The 16,793-nt window shown below is 38.5% G+C and overlaps 4 protein-coding genes across 4 annotated transcripts; 2 read left to right on the plus strand and 2 right to left on the minus strand.

Moving 5' to 3' along the window:
* Nucleotides 1-4,639: 4,639 nt before the first annotated feature.
* Nucleotides 4,640-7,033, minus strand: EAF02_008947 (uncharacterized protein; the record flags this gene model as incomplete). The annotated part of the gene is made up of 4 exons (XM_038904995.1): nt 4,640-6,175; nt 6,227-6,756; nt 6,831-6,846; nt 6,905-7,033. The coding sequence occupies 4 exons, from the start codon at nt 7,031-7,033 to the stop codon at nt 4,640-4,642; spliced, it is 2,211 nt and encodes a 736-aa protein (XP_038755405.1).
* Nucleotides 7,034-7,858: 825 nt separating this feature from the next.
* EAF02_008948 (uncharacterized protein) lies at nt 7,859-9,290 on the minus strand (the record flags this gene model as incomplete). Its single annotated transcript, XM_038904996.1, has 2 exons — nt 7,859-9,057; nt 9,194-9,290. 2 exons carry the CDS (start codon nt 9,288-9,290, stop codon nt 7,859-7,861), a joined length of 1,296 nt encoding a protein of 431 aa, XP_038755406.1.
* Nucleotides 9,291-10,864: 1,574 nt separating this feature from the next.
* EAF02_008949 (uncharacterized protein) lies at nt 10,865-11,641 on the plus strand (the record flags this gene model as incomplete). Its single annotated transcript, XM_038904997.1, has 1 exon — nt 10,865-11,641. One exon carries the CDS (start codon nt 10,865-10,867, stop codon nt 11,639-11,641), a length of 777 nt encoding a protein of 258 aa, XP_038755407.1.
* Nucleotides 11,642-12,192: 551 nt separating this feature from the next.
* Nucleotides 12,193-13,072, plus strand: EAF02_008950 (uncharacterized protein; the record flags this gene model as incomplete). Its single annotated transcript, XM_038904998.1, has 2 exons — nt 12,193-12,567; nt 12,659-13,072. 2 exons carry the CDS (start codon nt 12,193-12,195, stop codon nt 13,070-13,072), a joined length of 789 nt encoding a protein of 262 aa, XP_038755408.1.
* Between the last annotated feature and the right edge of the window lie 3,721 nt (nt 13,073-16,793).

The following is a 16,793-nucleotide window of genomic DNA, read 5'->3' on the forward strand; positions in this document are numbered from 1 at the left end:
TTATTGATACAAACAATTCTAAAGGGGTCTCCAGGATATTCTTTATCTCAATAAATGCTTATAATAATTCTTTAATAGCGACTGATCTCAACAATGTTGTAAACGCTTATAAATTAATAGCTGAAACATTTATTACAAATAGCGAGTAATATAATACTAATATATTCTTTAGCATCATAATCGATATAAATATAGCTAAGAGATCATCTATTAGATACAATCAATATTTGATATAAAAAAAGATTGAGGATGTTGAGTATGATAAAGCTACCGCTAGATAAGTGACAATCCAATACAGCATTAGAGCAACGACTTTCATTAATTCGTTTTATATCAAGCTTCTATTTGGAGAAATAGAATGGAATGTAATGGAAGCCGACCTTTCATTCTTGCTCTCTTTGGCTGATATAGACAGACTTAGATTTAAGTATAACAATCTTGATAATATTGCTATTATATCTAAAAGCATCTATTCTATATATCGATAATTTGGCCATGCATTTTTGCTATGGAATATTAATATTGAGGGACTGATCAATCATTCTATTGATAGTAATGATTACTATTTTACTAAAGTCGAGTTGCGATGAATTTATTATTGGTTTGGTTATCTATTTATATATAAGTTTTATAAAGTATTTAAACGCTCTAGATATAATAAGGACTTTGAGATAATCAAATAGCTTACTAAGTTTTGTTACTATTATTAAGTTTATAGTAAGTTGCCTGGTAGATTCAAATTTTCTTTATTCGATAAGGATTTTGAGTTTAATTATATTATACTTATCGATATGCTTTATATCAATAATAATCTGATTCTATATATTGTTAATAAAGCTATACAGATGCACTCGCTGATAAAGGGACAAGAAAATCAGCCTCAGGGCATGCGAATCGATCTACAACAAGTGGTATCCGCTCTATAGCAAAAACTGCTATGAAATCGGCAGTACAAATATAGTAGATCAAACAGAAACCAATACTCTCCAAACAATACCAGAAATGGAATCCAAGGAGTACAAACAAATACCCTAATAAACTAGAATTCTCACGAACTACTCTCTACCGTATACTAGCAATCCATTCAGTATATAGCAATTTCGAAAACTATCACCAACGATTTAAATACAAGGAAGCAATAATCTATTATTTATGTAATGCATACAAATCCCCCGAGCATATTGTGTACTATTGCAAAGTCCTTGCGACCTACAAAACCTGGCCCCCAGATATCAGGCCCAAATACCTACCCCGCAACCGGGCAGCTCAAGAACGACTACTGAAACAGCTAATACACACACCAACCAAGTTCACTGAATTTATTGCTATAACAGACTTCTACAGAAGCATATGCCCTAGAATACTACCAGAAGAATAGGAAGAGGAAATGGAAATGAATTGACCGATCCGGATAAACACAAATACAGAATAGGAGGCGATCGATATAGCAAAGCTATAAAGAACAAAATCAATATATGCAATACTCTGCGCTGCACTAGAATACATACAAAAACTACCCTTACAGGATAAAGCAGCTCTCAATCAAAACATTATATAAAAGATCGGAAAGCGCGCACGAAGGCGCTCAGAGGATCGGAGACAAAAGCGCAAGCGCGCTAGCTATCGCTTGGGAGGCTACTGAGGGTATTGAGACCTCATTTTTAGGAGAGGGGGATCATGTAAATTAGAGATTATCCCGCAGTTAGCCCAACCGTAATGCCCCCTGGGAGGCTCGCCTATACGGCCCGGTTGAAAATTACTAATAATAATAATAATAATAATAATAAAGCTATACATTTTCAAGCTGCTTAATAACTAAACAATATATCTGCGAAGTATACATAGAATAAATTCTGTGAATACTGAATCGATATATATATTGGTTCATTGGAGTATATTACTTATGATACTGATACTAATTTTATTGAAAAAGAGTTTCAATAATATACTATATCAATATCCATTCAGATAAAGATAATCCCCGTGAAGGCATATTATTTAATTAATATTGTTGAAAGATTTTATATACTATTATAAAGATTTTACAAAATTATTTATAAAGAAGTTTATAAACTCAATATTTATAAGGTAGTTATACTCCAATAACTATAAAGGCAATCAATAATACTACCGAACCTAATAATTTAATATTTACTTTATTTGTTTTTGATACTTTTCCCTGTATAATTAATATCAGCTCTTTGATATCTACTATTTAACAATATATTACTACAATCTCTAAAGCTATAATAAAGGTTTATAGATTATATAGTTCTATACAAATACAAAAGGTTTTGAATATATATAACAAACCCTCTACAATTATACTTTATGATTTACTATCAAATAATAAGGTTTTAATCTGGAGAGAGAATAATAGAATAGCTATTAATAAATAAAAAGGATCTTTTTCATTTATTAATATGAAAGGGGAGATATATATTTTTAATCTATCTTATAAATCTATAAGATTTAGATCTATATCAATAAAACTATATTATAAGTGTTTAGAAGCTAAATATATTAAAGAGATTGAAGAAATTAATCATAATATTGATTTCGAGATAACTTTACTAAATTCTGGCAAAGTTATATTATCTCTTTCAAAAACAGTAATTATACATACAATAAATTCAAAGGAATCTCTCTTGGATTTATCCAAGAACGATCAAATGCCTATATCAACATTTTTCCTGCGAATGGTTATACCTCAGATTCGAGCTTATATATAAGATTATTACCCCAAATGTTTTGTTGTTAATCTCAAGGATCCTATTATATATAAGGAATCCAGAAAGAAAGAGATTGATGGATTAATAGCTAAAAGTATATTTGAGGTTGTACTACTTTCGGATATTCCTTTTGGTATATGTATTTTTGAGTTGTGATTTGTTGATAAGATCAAAAACAAAGGAATGGATATTGAATTCCACAAATCGAGGCTAGTCATTCAAGTATATAATAATGCTGATAAAACGTTTGTATTGATACAATCCCTGATAATTCAATAATCGTATTAATGTATTTTAGTCTTACTAACCGCGAATACTCGAAAAACAGGCACAAGAATATATATTCAAGATATCACTCAGGTATATACTCAATCCACTTCGAACTTGTATTGCACTTTTTATATTTATGCTCCAAAAGAAATGGATTTATCAATCAGTATGATTTTATTTGTTATTAAACCATTATATAATATTCCTAAGGCAGGAAACCATTAGTTCCGGATATATCATATTCATTACTGCAAGAAGCTTAAGATACAGCAATCCATATATGATTCTTATCTTTTATATATTAATAATAAAAGAACTGAATTCAGCATTATAGAACTTCAAACAGATGATATGCTTATTATTGGAGATAATACGTTTATACAAACTGAGGATGAGTAATTTAAGCAAACTGGCTTTATAGCTAAGGATCGCAAGGAACTTATTTACAATCATTCATTAAAGTTTAATAGTATTACTCTTATACTTAAAAATAATAATATTTATTTTGATTAGAAGAAGCAATATGGCAATCTACAGTTTGTATTTATAGAATCTATAGATATATATAATATTATTATTATTATTATTATTATTAATAATTTTCAACCGGGCCGTATAGGCGAGCCTCCCCGGGGGCATTACAATTGGGCTAACTGCGGAATGATCTTCTAATTTATATGATCCCCCTTTCCTAAAGATAGGGTCTTAATACCCTTAGTAGCCTTTTAAACAATAACTAGCATACTTACACCTTTGTTTCCAATCCTCTGAATACCTTCATACATACTTTCCGATCTCCTATATAGTATTTGTTTGAAAGCTATTTTATTCTATAAGGATAGCTTTTATATATATTCTATTACAATATGATATACTATATACTTCAATTTTCTTTCACATAGCTTTTCTAGATCTATCCCCTTCTATTCCCTACTTATATTTACCTAAATCAATCAATCCCTTTCCTTCTCTTCTTCTATTCTTCTAATAGCGTTTTAGAATATATGTTTTTATAAAAGTTTGTTATAGTAATAAATTTAGCGAATTTGGCTGGTATATGTATTAGTTGTTTCAGTAGTCGTTTTTGAGCTGCTTGATTGCAGAATAGATATTTGGGCTTGATATCTGAGGGTCAGGTTTTATAGGTCGCAAGGACTTTGCGGCAATGCATAATATGCTCGGGGGATTTGAATGCTTCGCAAGGATATCCTAATGGAAGGGTTTTAAGAATATAGGCCTTTTTTTAAACCTAAATTTTTTGGGACCGAAAAATATATCCTTATAGAGAGGTTATCCTTATAGGGGGGATCCTTATGGAGAGGTTTTGCTGTAGATAGGTAGATGTTGAACAGCGAATGGTGTTCATGATGGCTGGCTGTGACAAGGTTTATGCTCGATATAAAAGCAACAGTATGGTTTGTTTTTTGAGATCGACAATTATGAATACTACTCTGCATGTACAACTTATTACAGTGACTGAAACTCAAAATGGTAATTTACACCAACATTTTGTTGAGAACTGACCTCCCATTTAAACCCATTTTACATTAATCGCAGGTCCGGTTGATACCATTACGCCCTGCTCCACACACATCCATAAATCATAAGTCATAAATACCCATACTCATATCCTAAACTCAATGACAAAGTGTATTCCATTGATCCAAAATATCCTCCATATCAAATGCAATGCCCCATTGTGAACATAAGCATTTAAAAAGCTTCTGCATAGAATTGAGTTCGTAAAGAAGACTCTTCGTTGTCCCCATTGCTCTGAAAAATGAGTTTTCCCCTCGAAGATATAATTCTGTTTCTGATTGACTTGTACATCCTGGTTGGATTGAAGAATTTACAGCTTCATTGGTCGCTAAAACAGCTTGCCAATCCACAATATTTGGTACATTGACTGCACCCTGACCAGCAAGTGAAAATACACAATAGACTGTTGCTGAAGCAAATAAAGAACTTGGGATATGTATGATATGTGCTCTACCTCTTGGTAATTGTTCTACAATCTCTTGGATTGCAATGGCGTGTAAGAGAGCTTTTCGTGCTTCTTCCGTACTGGCCCAACTTATCAAATCTTGTTCTGGTTTCATGACATTCTTTCCGCCACAAACATGTTGAACGATACCATAACGCGAACAGATAGATCTGCAAAGTAAGGATGAATCTTTACAGGCGTCCAGGCAAATGGTATGCCACCTTAGTAGAAGTTCAAGTCGTTCGGAATGTGAAAGATTTGGGCTCATTGATATAGCTTCAAAAGAGTGACCCAAAGCTCTTCGTAATTCGAGCTTTGTAGGTACACCAACTGTAGAAAGATCATCGGAATCGCAATCCGAAACCAAGGATTGAAGGCCTTCTAGAATGACTCGAAGTGAAAATGCCGAGAATGCATGAAAACTAGTAAGAGGTTGACTAGCCGGAGCAAATAATGATCGAATAATACTTCGGAAAGAATATTGTAAAGGTTCTTGAGATCTCATGTGATTTAGCCATTCATTGGCAGTTGTAGCCTCGAATGCTGTTTCGCTACTTGGTAAACCCAATTGATTGGCGGCATGTCGAACTGATGGTGTTTCCCCAGACATTCGGGATATTAAACCATCCAATACATAGTGACCCAATAACGCACGTTGTTGAATTTCTTTGGCTGCCCAAACTTTCCAAGCTCTATTCTTTTCTCCGCCAGTAGAATTTTGGTTTGGTAGGTTACTCCTTGAGTATGGTTCACTATCAGATATTGCGCATTGTCTTGCCCAAAAGAATCCAAGAGCATGAAATGCTTGACTTGTGGTTCGAATAACTCGATTTCTTGAAAGCGCGCCGTAAATTTGAGCAAGTAGAGCAGTCACAACTAACTGTACTCCTTGACAACTATCGTAAGGACCTTGGTGAGTGATTAATGTTTCCCAAGATGTCGCAACTGCTACATGTGCAAGCCTCCATAAAGCTTCACCTTTTGCAACTGAATCTTTGGGTCCAAGATATAAAGAACCGATAGCCATGGCATTGAGAAGTAAAGGTTGAGTACATTCTCGAAAGACGAATGTTGATCGATGTAATACTGGAAATGTAGGTATGAATCTTACAAAGAACATATGTAAACATTCATCCAGAAAAACCGATGTGAGAGATGTAGCTTCAACAGCAGCCGTAACAGTTGATGACTATATATTTTAATGAGTAGGGAATTTACTTGAAGAGTCACGAAAACTTACCAAACTAGTAACCATCTCACTAACATTATGGACCGCTTGATGACTTTCTCCCACCGGAATTGAGCCAATTGAGCCCTTCTCCTGAAATGGACCTGGTATACCAAAACTTCCATTATTTATATGTGACCGAGTTGTAATAGGTACTGGTAACATTCCAATTGGCATTTGCCAAGAATTCGTTGGATCGGAAGACATCAAAGTTTCGAACAAATCTTCCGCATCTGGCCATATTAATTCAAAATCAAAATCCTCTGTAGAAGATGGTGTATTTCCAATGATAGAATGACCAGTACCTCTATCCTCCATATTTCCTTGTTGTGTTCTTGGTGTTTCCACCTGCAAGTTTGTATCCATCGCAGGTAACATGTTCGTCGGTATGCTAGATTGCGAAACCAAACTCAAAGGTGGTGAAGGATAATTGGGATAATTGCTTTCTCTTCGAGTATGTAACTTTTCATGACGAGCAAGAGAATCTTGTCTTGCAAATGGTCTTCTACATTCTTTGCATACAAAAGGTCGAGATCCAGTATCTTTTTGCATCATTTATATTAGCTTGCGATTCTTGTTATGAGGAGGAAATCAAATTCCAGAGATCGCTTCTTACGACTTCTTTCGTGTCTCTGTAATTGATGATTAGTGAGTATGAGATATACATCTTGATGATATTGTATTGCTAACCCTTAAATGTTCGCCTTTAGAGAAACTCTTTTGACAGAATCTGCAATCCATCCCAGTATATTTTCTCGGTGTGGGTGCGGAAGTAGGAGTGGTAGTGACTGTTGTTGTTGATTGCTTTGGAGATTCCATGATGATTGAAATAGGTGGGTGTATGATTGATTGTATGATTGGGGTATTGACTTTGACTTGCCTCACTTGAGTTGTGAGGTTACCTATCGGATATTTTATCGTCGCGATAGGATAATTGATGTATAAAGAAGGTAGGTGGTATTCAATTGCTCTCCTAGAGACGGTAGGTGATACAGATACAACATTAATTAAAAAAAACAGGTACCAACGACGTAAGCCTTCTGGGGTATTTGGGGTATATCTGTATGGTGATCTATGCGCAAAGAATTCGAAAATGCATGTTGCCTGTAAAGAATCCCCGCATCAATTCTCGGCACCGACTAGATAAGTACAGGGGGCAGTAGTATCGCTTCGCATGGACCCTGGTGACCACTTTGAGCTAGGTAAGTACGTACAGAAAAGACTTGCCCATTCGTCCGTAAGGATTCCAGATTGATTGTGTGTCATTATTTCTTTATTCAAGATGATCCCGATTGCCATTTGAATATATCCTCATATTTAGAAGAAGATACAGAATCTCAAGTAAATTGGAACACGCGAAATCCAAACTCGGTTACATCCAGTTCATGAACAACATAAATCTCCTTCTTCATCCTCTATTGCTGACGGGAAGAGATTGAAAAAGCTAGGTCATGTTTTGAGAATTTGGTGAATCAAAAAAGACTCGCATTTTATCATTCCGTCTACCAATAAATAATTCACAGACTAAAGAAACGCCTCAAGAATCCCATGCTACCTACCACAATGAGTCAGAGTTCATTCTATCCGTTCCCAAGTAAACCCTTCTCTCTCCTTCCCGACATTTACCGAAAACCGCTACTCAATTCAATGGCGTTTTTGTTGATCAGCCCACTCTTGAACATCTGCTTCAAAGTCTGCATTGTACAACCAGCTCAACTCAAATGGTTCTCTCTTCTGATCCGCCGAGTTTCCCGGTAAACGTCTCAAATCAATCTGTTGATTCAATTCCAAAACCTTTCCAACTCTCTTCTGTCGATATTCTTGCCAGAATGAAAGTGCTTTCTGGGTATCTCCCTTGTCTGACTTTGCAAGTAGCAATGCAAAGATATAAACATCTTCAAATGCTTGGTTGATACCTTGGCCTGCAGAAGGAGGAATTGCATGAGCTGCATCACCAAGAATTACCACACGTCGATTCTCCGATACCCAGTTGTCGAGTTTGGGAACGATGTAGAAGGGCCAAACATTAATCTTGTCATGAGAAATCTTGGAAACGGCATTGTGAACGATCTCCGGGAATAGATCATTGTTGCTTTGCAAGAATTTAACACTTTCTTCCTTGTTGTTCGAGAGATCATTCCATCCAGCTCTATCTTTCTCCTCGATGCGTAATTGTTTTCCAATCAATACTTCAGATCCATCTTCTTGCTGAGGAGCAATCACAAATGCACCTTTTGGAGACATTATAGTGACAGGGATATAATATCCTTCCGGAAGTTGTAATTGAGATGTTGGTACAGCTGCTGTGATTCCAACCATTCCAGTGAACTTGGTCTCCAAATCAGGGTAGAGATAACGACGAACAGTAGAATGAATACCATCAGCTCCAATGAGAAGAGGTGCAGTACCAGTTGTACCATCAGCGAATTCCCATTCAACTTGTTTGTCGGTTTCCGAAGTGATGTGTGAGAATTTCTTGCCAAAAGTAATGGGGATACCTTGTTCCTTGAACATTTCAAGTAACTCGGTGATAAGGATGTGTCTGTAGATTCGAAGAGCTGGGAAGCCATATTTCTCTTCCGAGCCAAATTCCTGAATCTCAACTAATTTTCCATCTCCAGCAGTACGATACTCAAGATTGTCAAAATTGTAGCCCTTATGACGAAGTCTATCATAGACGTTGAGAGCTTTCAAGATTTTGAGAGCGTTAGGAGAAAGCATGACAGCACCTCCGATATTCAAAGGCGCAGGACGACTTTCGTAAACTCGACATTTTATATTGTTTTGTTGAAGGGCAAGAGCGAGAGTTAGACCAGATAATCCTGATCCGATGATGGCGACCTCTTTAGAGGATGGTGTAGACATTTTGTTTGACAGGATGTAAAGGATGTTGGTAAAGTTGTTTAAATTCGATACGTGGTGCTTGAAGTGTTCGATGTTGTTGACTTCTAAATGAAAGCTGTGTGGACAATATTATACCTTTGGAATGAAGGATATTCACTCGATATATATCTTCTTCCAATCTGTTGGTAATCCATCGGCTCATATCATCACCATTTAATGGTATGATGTTCATTCACCCAATTATGCACCGACAGATTAAAACCTCGTGTAAGAATTCCATCCTGCATTCTGGCTGGTTCCTGCATCATCGCGTGAGATTTTGGGCTTTCGGATCCGAACCGGACTGGTTGTGCGACAGTGAGCATCTCGGCTTGTTGGTTGATCAATTCCGTGAATCTAATCCCGGTGTCTTATATCCGAGCGGCATTTTATTTGCGCACAAATCCACCGGTGAATTTTTTTACGCACTTAAGAGTATACTATTAACGCCGGTTCGTTTGCTTACAATTTATTCTCTGCAATGTACCAGAATAGCAAATTTGAATCTACTGGGTCATTTCATATAACTTTTTTCTTGTACATAAATAGAAAATTAAGCCACAATTGGATGCAGGCGTTTCCCAGTCGTCCAGACATCCTGTTGATAATGAAAGATTCGATTATCTTTAGTAAGATTACATTTGATACTTGGAACACCAATTCCTTATAAACACCAGGCCATCTATAATTTTCAAGCATTATGTCCAACAAACCAAGAATCATGTAACCACCATAAGATCTCGGACGAAGAACTATTTCGATGCAGTTAGTTATCATGCAAATATAGCTACTAGGTCAGATGTGAGGGTGAAAGATTCTTTTTTACGACGCTGGTACTTTGACAAAACGGAGAGTTGGAGGACAAAATCAACTACCATCATCTCTCTAGGTGAGTATCAGTAATGAGACAGGTCATCGATGAGCTTCCTATCTGACATTGACTCGTGAAACTGTATTCACGATCAGAATTATATTGAAAGTTTCTTCAAGTCTGGCTTACACATCTAAATTCATCACACGAGATTCTTTAGCAACAATACCAAATGGCGCATACAGAAGATCAAGATAATTTTCACATATTAGACGGAAGTGAAGAACAAGCACACGCTATGAAATATAATGATATCCTCAAGACTGTATGAGATGAATCTACCTTTCCATTTTATCTGATCTTCACAACGCCAAATCGTCCGTCCAGGAATGAGATGAGATTATCTCAACCTTTCATCGAGCAGCCCAAAGCACGTACAAAGGATGATAGAGAGAAGCGCATCGGGTAGGATAGACTCCGATTTCGTAAAATAGGGGAAAAGCAAGAGACTACACGATTTTCGACAGTTCAGGTTGCAGTTTACCAATTGATCGCTTCATGATTCATTCTAGACACCCCGGAACTTCTACTCACTAAAAGACTCAATTTGATAGGATGATTCAACTTCTTCAGAAATTATCTGTTCTAAACATTATAGGCTTTTCTGTCTCATGGAGTTCGAAGACGTCGCTTCCTAATTGCACCGCATTTCACCCGGTATCGCACGAGGAATGCGAAAAGGTCCCGGGAGAAAGTCACACTGCTGACTACTTCACCATGAGATGTAGTCAGATGGCTTGTAGAAATTTCGAAAATCGTCTCGACTGATTTGTTTCAAATAGAGAGACTATTTCTTGATATTTGGGTGATCATCTCGATATCTTCCGTCGTTCACTTTTAGTCACATTCGCCTGTACACAATTACCCCTTATCTTCTCAACCCACAACCAATCGAAATGTCCGACAAACCAACACTAGTCTTTCTTCCCGGAGCATGGCACCGTGCCGAAATCTGGGAGAAAGTAGCTTCACTCCTAAAAGAACAGCACTATAAATGCATCCCCGTAGAACTCCCCTCAACAGCCGGCGATGCCACGATAGGTTTCGGCGACGACATCACAGCAGTACGAAATACCATATTATCAGAAACCAGACAAGGTCGCGATGTACTACTAGTTGTGCATTCGTACGGCGGCGCAGTCGGTCAAAGTGCAGTCAAAGGACTCACCCATCGCTATCCCGATGATCTCGCATCTACAGATGAGAAACCCACTGGTCATGTTATAGGTCTCGTTATGATGGCCTGCGGATTTGCGCAAACGGGGTTAAGTTTTATCGATGCGATTGGGGGAACACCTCCACCCTTATGGAGATTTGACGATAGTGGTTTTGCGGTGTTGGAACTTCCTGCTCGGGAATCATTTTATCATGATCTTCCTGAAGAGGAAGGTGAATATTGGGTTAGCAGGTTGAAGAAACAGTCGCAGAAGGTTTTGAAAGAGGGTGGGGAGTGGGCGTATGCGGGCTGGATGGATTTGCCAGTTTGGTATTTGACTACGATGGATGATAGGACGTTTCCGGTTGAGGTGCAAGGAATGTTTGTGAAAATGGCAAAGGATGCAGGGGCCGATCTCACGGTCAGAGAGGTTGTGAGTAGTCATTCCCCGATGTTGAGTAGACCGAGAGAGACGATGGAATTTATTGTGGAAGCGGCGGTTTCACTGGCTCATTGATTTGATGGATTCTTAGCTCGACAGGCTATTGCTTTGATTGGAATCATGAGGAAAATTGTAATAATGTGGTATAAGAATCTCAACTTCGTTCACTAGCAATTTTTCAACTCTTGCATGGTTCCTAATTGTCTCAATATGCCATAGACAATGCCTCGATTCTAGTGCGCATCACTACCAAATAGCCTAGCACATTCAAACACATCGAGGCTTTTAGTGATCATTGCAAGTAGTAATGTAAGGCCAAGCTCACCAAGTTATGCAACAAAACCGTAGCACCTGGCCCGTTTACAAGAAATCTGTCCATAGAAGAATCACGTGCGGCATGTAATTTAGGTTGCCACTACGCAAGTAGTCCCAGCACTAAGAAGAATCTAAACGTACACAATAACGAGAAATATTATAAAACTATACATAAGAAGCAGTACTTCATACCTTGAAACCGAACGACCAAAAGAAAGATTCCCAACCACATACGAAACTTCATATCACAATTTACCTCATTCAACTTTTCGACTTTAACTCACATACCAACCTCGAATAAACTACTCATCATGTCCAAAATTTCTGCACGAGTGATGATAATCTCTGACACTCACGAACATAGCCTCAATGGAGCGAGCATGCCCGAGGTTGATATCCTCCTCCATACTGGCGATCTAACCAATTTTGGTGAATTGGAGGCCTTGAAAGAGTCCGTCAAGATGATGGGTACTATCGAGGCCGAGTTGAAATTGGTTATTGCCGGGAATCATGACATATCCCTTGATGCGCAAAACCGGGTTGAAAATATTTCTGACGACGAGTATTCCGAATATCATCATTCCGCCCTCGAAATCATGACAGGTCAATTGGCGAAAGATGCCGGTGTTGTCTATCTCAAGGAAGGTACTCATACATTCTCACTTAAGAATGGTGCTAAATTCACAGTATACGCTTCACCCTACACTTGTGGATCTATGGGCTTCCAGTACCAGATAAATGAAGACCGTTTCAACGACTCAACTCAAGTCGCTCCAGGTCAAGTTTCAATTGCCCACCAATCCTATTCCTGAAGGTGTTGATATCGTCATGACTCACGGTCCTCCACATACGATTCTGGACCAAGTTGATGGCTCTTATAAAGGATGTCGTAATCTTCTTCGTGCCGTAAGCCGTGTTCGACCACTTATGCATTGCTTCGGACACATCCACGAAGGAAATGGCGCGAATCTTGTAACCTGGAAACCAGATGGTAGCATAAAGGATCCATCATCAGCTACACCGATGGAGACAGAACAAGTTAATGAGTATCCATATACAAATGAGTGGCCAATCCAATCTGGAAAACAAACTCTTATGGTAAATGCGGCGATCATGATGAACACTGCAAAAGGAATGCGTCCAAATTATAAGCCCTTCGTAGTATCACTTGATCTGCCTCGCCATCATTGATGTTATATTCAGTCTCGCCTTTGTTTCCGCATTTTGATTATTTTTCGTACGATTGGAAAACTGCTGATCCGGCGTTCGTGGAAATGTGTTACGGGATTTCGAAATTGTTGATGGCGCATATAGCAAATCTTACCTACCTTTATGTATTCAATCGCATTTCCAACTCTAACTCTCTTGATGTTTGCACGTAATATTTTCGTTTTCAAAACTCTAGAATTGTATGGGCTGTCTACACCGGTGGCAAGTGATAGACACAAGTAGTTTCTATATACGATGTCATAATCCTCCAAGTCTACCCCATTGTTTCCTTGCGCAATTGCTTGATTCGGAGCTTTCTTCAAGAAAAACGCATGGGGCCCCCATCGTAATCGGCGTTTTACGCACGTATAGTGTTTGAATCGAAATGTGTTGTTGACTCTATTAGCTTGTTTGAAGTGTAGAGGGTATAGAACCAACGATGGAATCGAAGCTCTTGTATTGTAGTAGGCCTTGTAGTCTTAGATATGCAGCACCTTACATCTTGAGTATTATGAAATCTGTCGGGTTTCAAGTCGTTGTGTTGTATGGTAAATTTGATCGCAAATTTGGATTCTTTACAGAGGATAGATTCCACCATTTTCAGAGCAGGATAGGTATGGATCGAATGCGCGTGTCCGTATTTTGTCGCTGGGCGCAAGAATCCAATACCTCCTCCAATCCAATTTCTACCAATGTAAAATTCGTTGCTTCTCAATTTCATGACTGCTTCAGAGGTAGCTTGTTGGTCGGGGTTTCGGTCTGTCAATAGTATACTAAACAACAATGTTAGAATCAAGTGGACAGCAAGAGTGTAACTTATCGCACAAATAAAATGTATATCAAACCTTGCATCAAAAATACGATTATCCCGCAAAGATCCATCTTGCCTATATCTGGGTAATAGATTAAGGATAGTGGTAGTGAGACTCCAAAGTGTCTGCAACAAAGACAGTAGTGAAGAACCTGCAGAGAATTGTCGCCGGATCTTCTATGCATCAGAAATGATGTATCTTCGCCTTGATCTCGCAATCTGCCTAAGAAGGTTGTGCAGTGGTATTGACCATAACAATTGTCTTACTTTCCTTGTAGCGAATCCAAAATTATTTCTTCCTAGCCCAAGAATTGTCGAATATATTCACTCCTTCAACCATTCCTCGCTCATGTATTGTAGATGGAAGTACGGGTAGCCATTTTGGCGGCGCATACAAAAAAAAAAAAGAGTGTAGTCTCCGCCGCAGGACTTTTTTCATACAACTAAGCTTGTTGTGGTGATCATATCCAAACATTTGTATGTGCGAGAAATAAGTAGAAAGGTCGCAGGGAAATCGGTTGTTTTGTGCCTCAGCATGTCGAACTGGTGACAACGTCTCAGTCGCGAGACTCTCTTTTTTCATGGCGCAACAACACCTTCTAGTATTATTGATCGCAGTGGAGATATTCATAATCTAGTTCATATTCTCATTCCCTCTTGTGCTCCCCAGTAATTTTGGAGGTGGCCTGCGGATAGGATCCAAATCACCAGAATCGACACCGACATCGCTGCAAACCAAATTTCTTGGAAAAGGTATATTTAAAAACCTGGCGCATATATCTATAGTTTAACTGAGTCTATCTTCCAAATTTCAGGATCTCAGGATCATTGTTGGTGTTGTAATCGTAAATTCCATTTTCGCTGATGTTGAAAGTCGTCAAAATGTTTGTCGCACAGTAGCCCAACGAAACGGCGATCTTAATAACTCCAAACTCTGATCTCAGAACTTGATCAAACTCTGCCATGATACTAAGAAGTATCTTCTCGAGGTGTCATTAAAGTTTCAGAAACTTCCACCGCGTAGAACTCTCACAATCCCCAAATGAATGTTTTTGGAGCTTTTTTGGACCAATGGGAAGCCTTCCACGTGATGATTTTTGACCGACAAAACGTTTTGTTGCACGTCTATGGCCATATCCAAAAATGGGGCTTTTTGGAAACTTTGCAATTTTTTTGCAGATTTACACGGCTCTCAATTGCGCCATTTCAGGAAAACTATCGACGTTCAATTCTGACAAGAATTGGGGATGGTGTTGTTGGTTTTCGTTTTTGACGGTTTTGACGTTGGGTCGTTTACTTCATCACAAATTCTTCGTCTGATATCACTTCAAATTCACTTTCATGGGCCGATTCGGTCATCCTCGGTATTATTTATCCCGTAAGGTTTTCAAGCTCGGGAATAGATAAACTACTGTCGACTTCACTCATATCAAGACTCGCCGCCTATCATACCACTCACACTTTGTCTGCTCAGACTTCACTTGGCAAATCACTCAACAAATCACTCCTAGTACCTACCTAGTACTTATGAATAACCTTATCATACATATAAAATCAAAGTTCTCAAACTAATTAACTTCTTCGCCACCTCAGCTGAGCCTACGCTTTTCCTCAACCCTATGCAGCTTACCCTTATTCATCATCTGTGTATGACCACAATCCTAATGATGTACCGCGATTATCTCATAACCACAGGAATAGCTTTCTTACAGCGACGAGGTCATACACATAGTGGAGAGTATATCTGCATGCATGGCAAATGCTTAATCATCACTTCTCAGCCATAAGTAGTGTTCAAGAGTGGCTCGATCTGCAAAGCACTTGATGACAACACTGCGAGTACTTCCGAAGGATGCTCCCTCTCGTATTGATGACTGGGGGGTATAGTTTGGGCAAGTGAAACCTGTGTTGCGGTCGAGGAGCTCTGAATGATCACAACAACTAGCACAATGAGAATATTCAAGTTGTCAAATTTCACTCTACATGTCATGCTCTATACGCTTCAATTTGTTCTCGTCGTTATCATTTTTTGGCTAGAAACAATAAACCTAGGAATAGAAATATGTGCACTCTCTGCACTTGGATACTGAAGATCTAGAGATGTTGTAAGGATGATTAACTCATACCCGGCTGTTGGAAGTAATAAGACATTGTCAAGAAGCTGGAAGAAAATACCAGGTGGAGTGGCACAGGCTACCAATAGACCCCGAATCGTAATTTGGATCATCCAAAAGAATCACCAAGTACCACAGTGTCACCTCCTAGATAAACCCCATAGAAATGGTTCTCGTAATATCCTAAGGCTTAACCAGAGCGGACTGTAGAGTGCGTCCAAAATGCTCCTGCGAAGAAACTTGGAATGGAACGGAATAGATATCGACCAAAGATTAGAAAGGAGATTGCGGCGACAGAACCATACCAGGAACTTGTGTTCATCAACAAGCTTAATCCTATGTCCTTCGGGGCAGTCCAATGCCAGAAATTCCATGGAGGACCTCCTGAGATATAATCCATTGGATCCGGTACTTCATTGCACTGATGAATTGTATGCCCCATTTTCCTTCTGTGTATAAATTCAAGCGTGGATGTGGAATTTGTCGTCTGCCACTTGAAAAGTGTTGTTTACACCCTCGCTGTTGAGGACTACCATTGTTTGAATAGAGGTGGTGACATTGGATCTTGGCTGTCTTCCATATTATTGACCTCGAACCGTCGCATTGTGAGGATCCGGTTGATGATGATTATTATGACCTTGGGTCTGAGTCAGGATATGTGAAGCCATGGCCGTGGCAAATGTGATGGATGCGATTGAGAGATTGTTGTTTAAGTTTAAGTATTCGATATCTTAATCCGTCTGAAGAAATCATGTTTGACGGCTTAATTGGGAACAAA

The sequence above is a fragment of the Botrytis sinoallii genome, assembly GCF_014898435.1.
Source record: "Botrytis sinoallii strain Bc 23 chromosome Unknown BSIN_017, whole genome shotgun sequence".
Classification (NCBI taxonomy): Eukaryota; Fungi; Ascomycota; class Leotiomycetes; order Helotiales; family Sclerotiniaceae; genus Botrytis; species Botrytis sinoallii.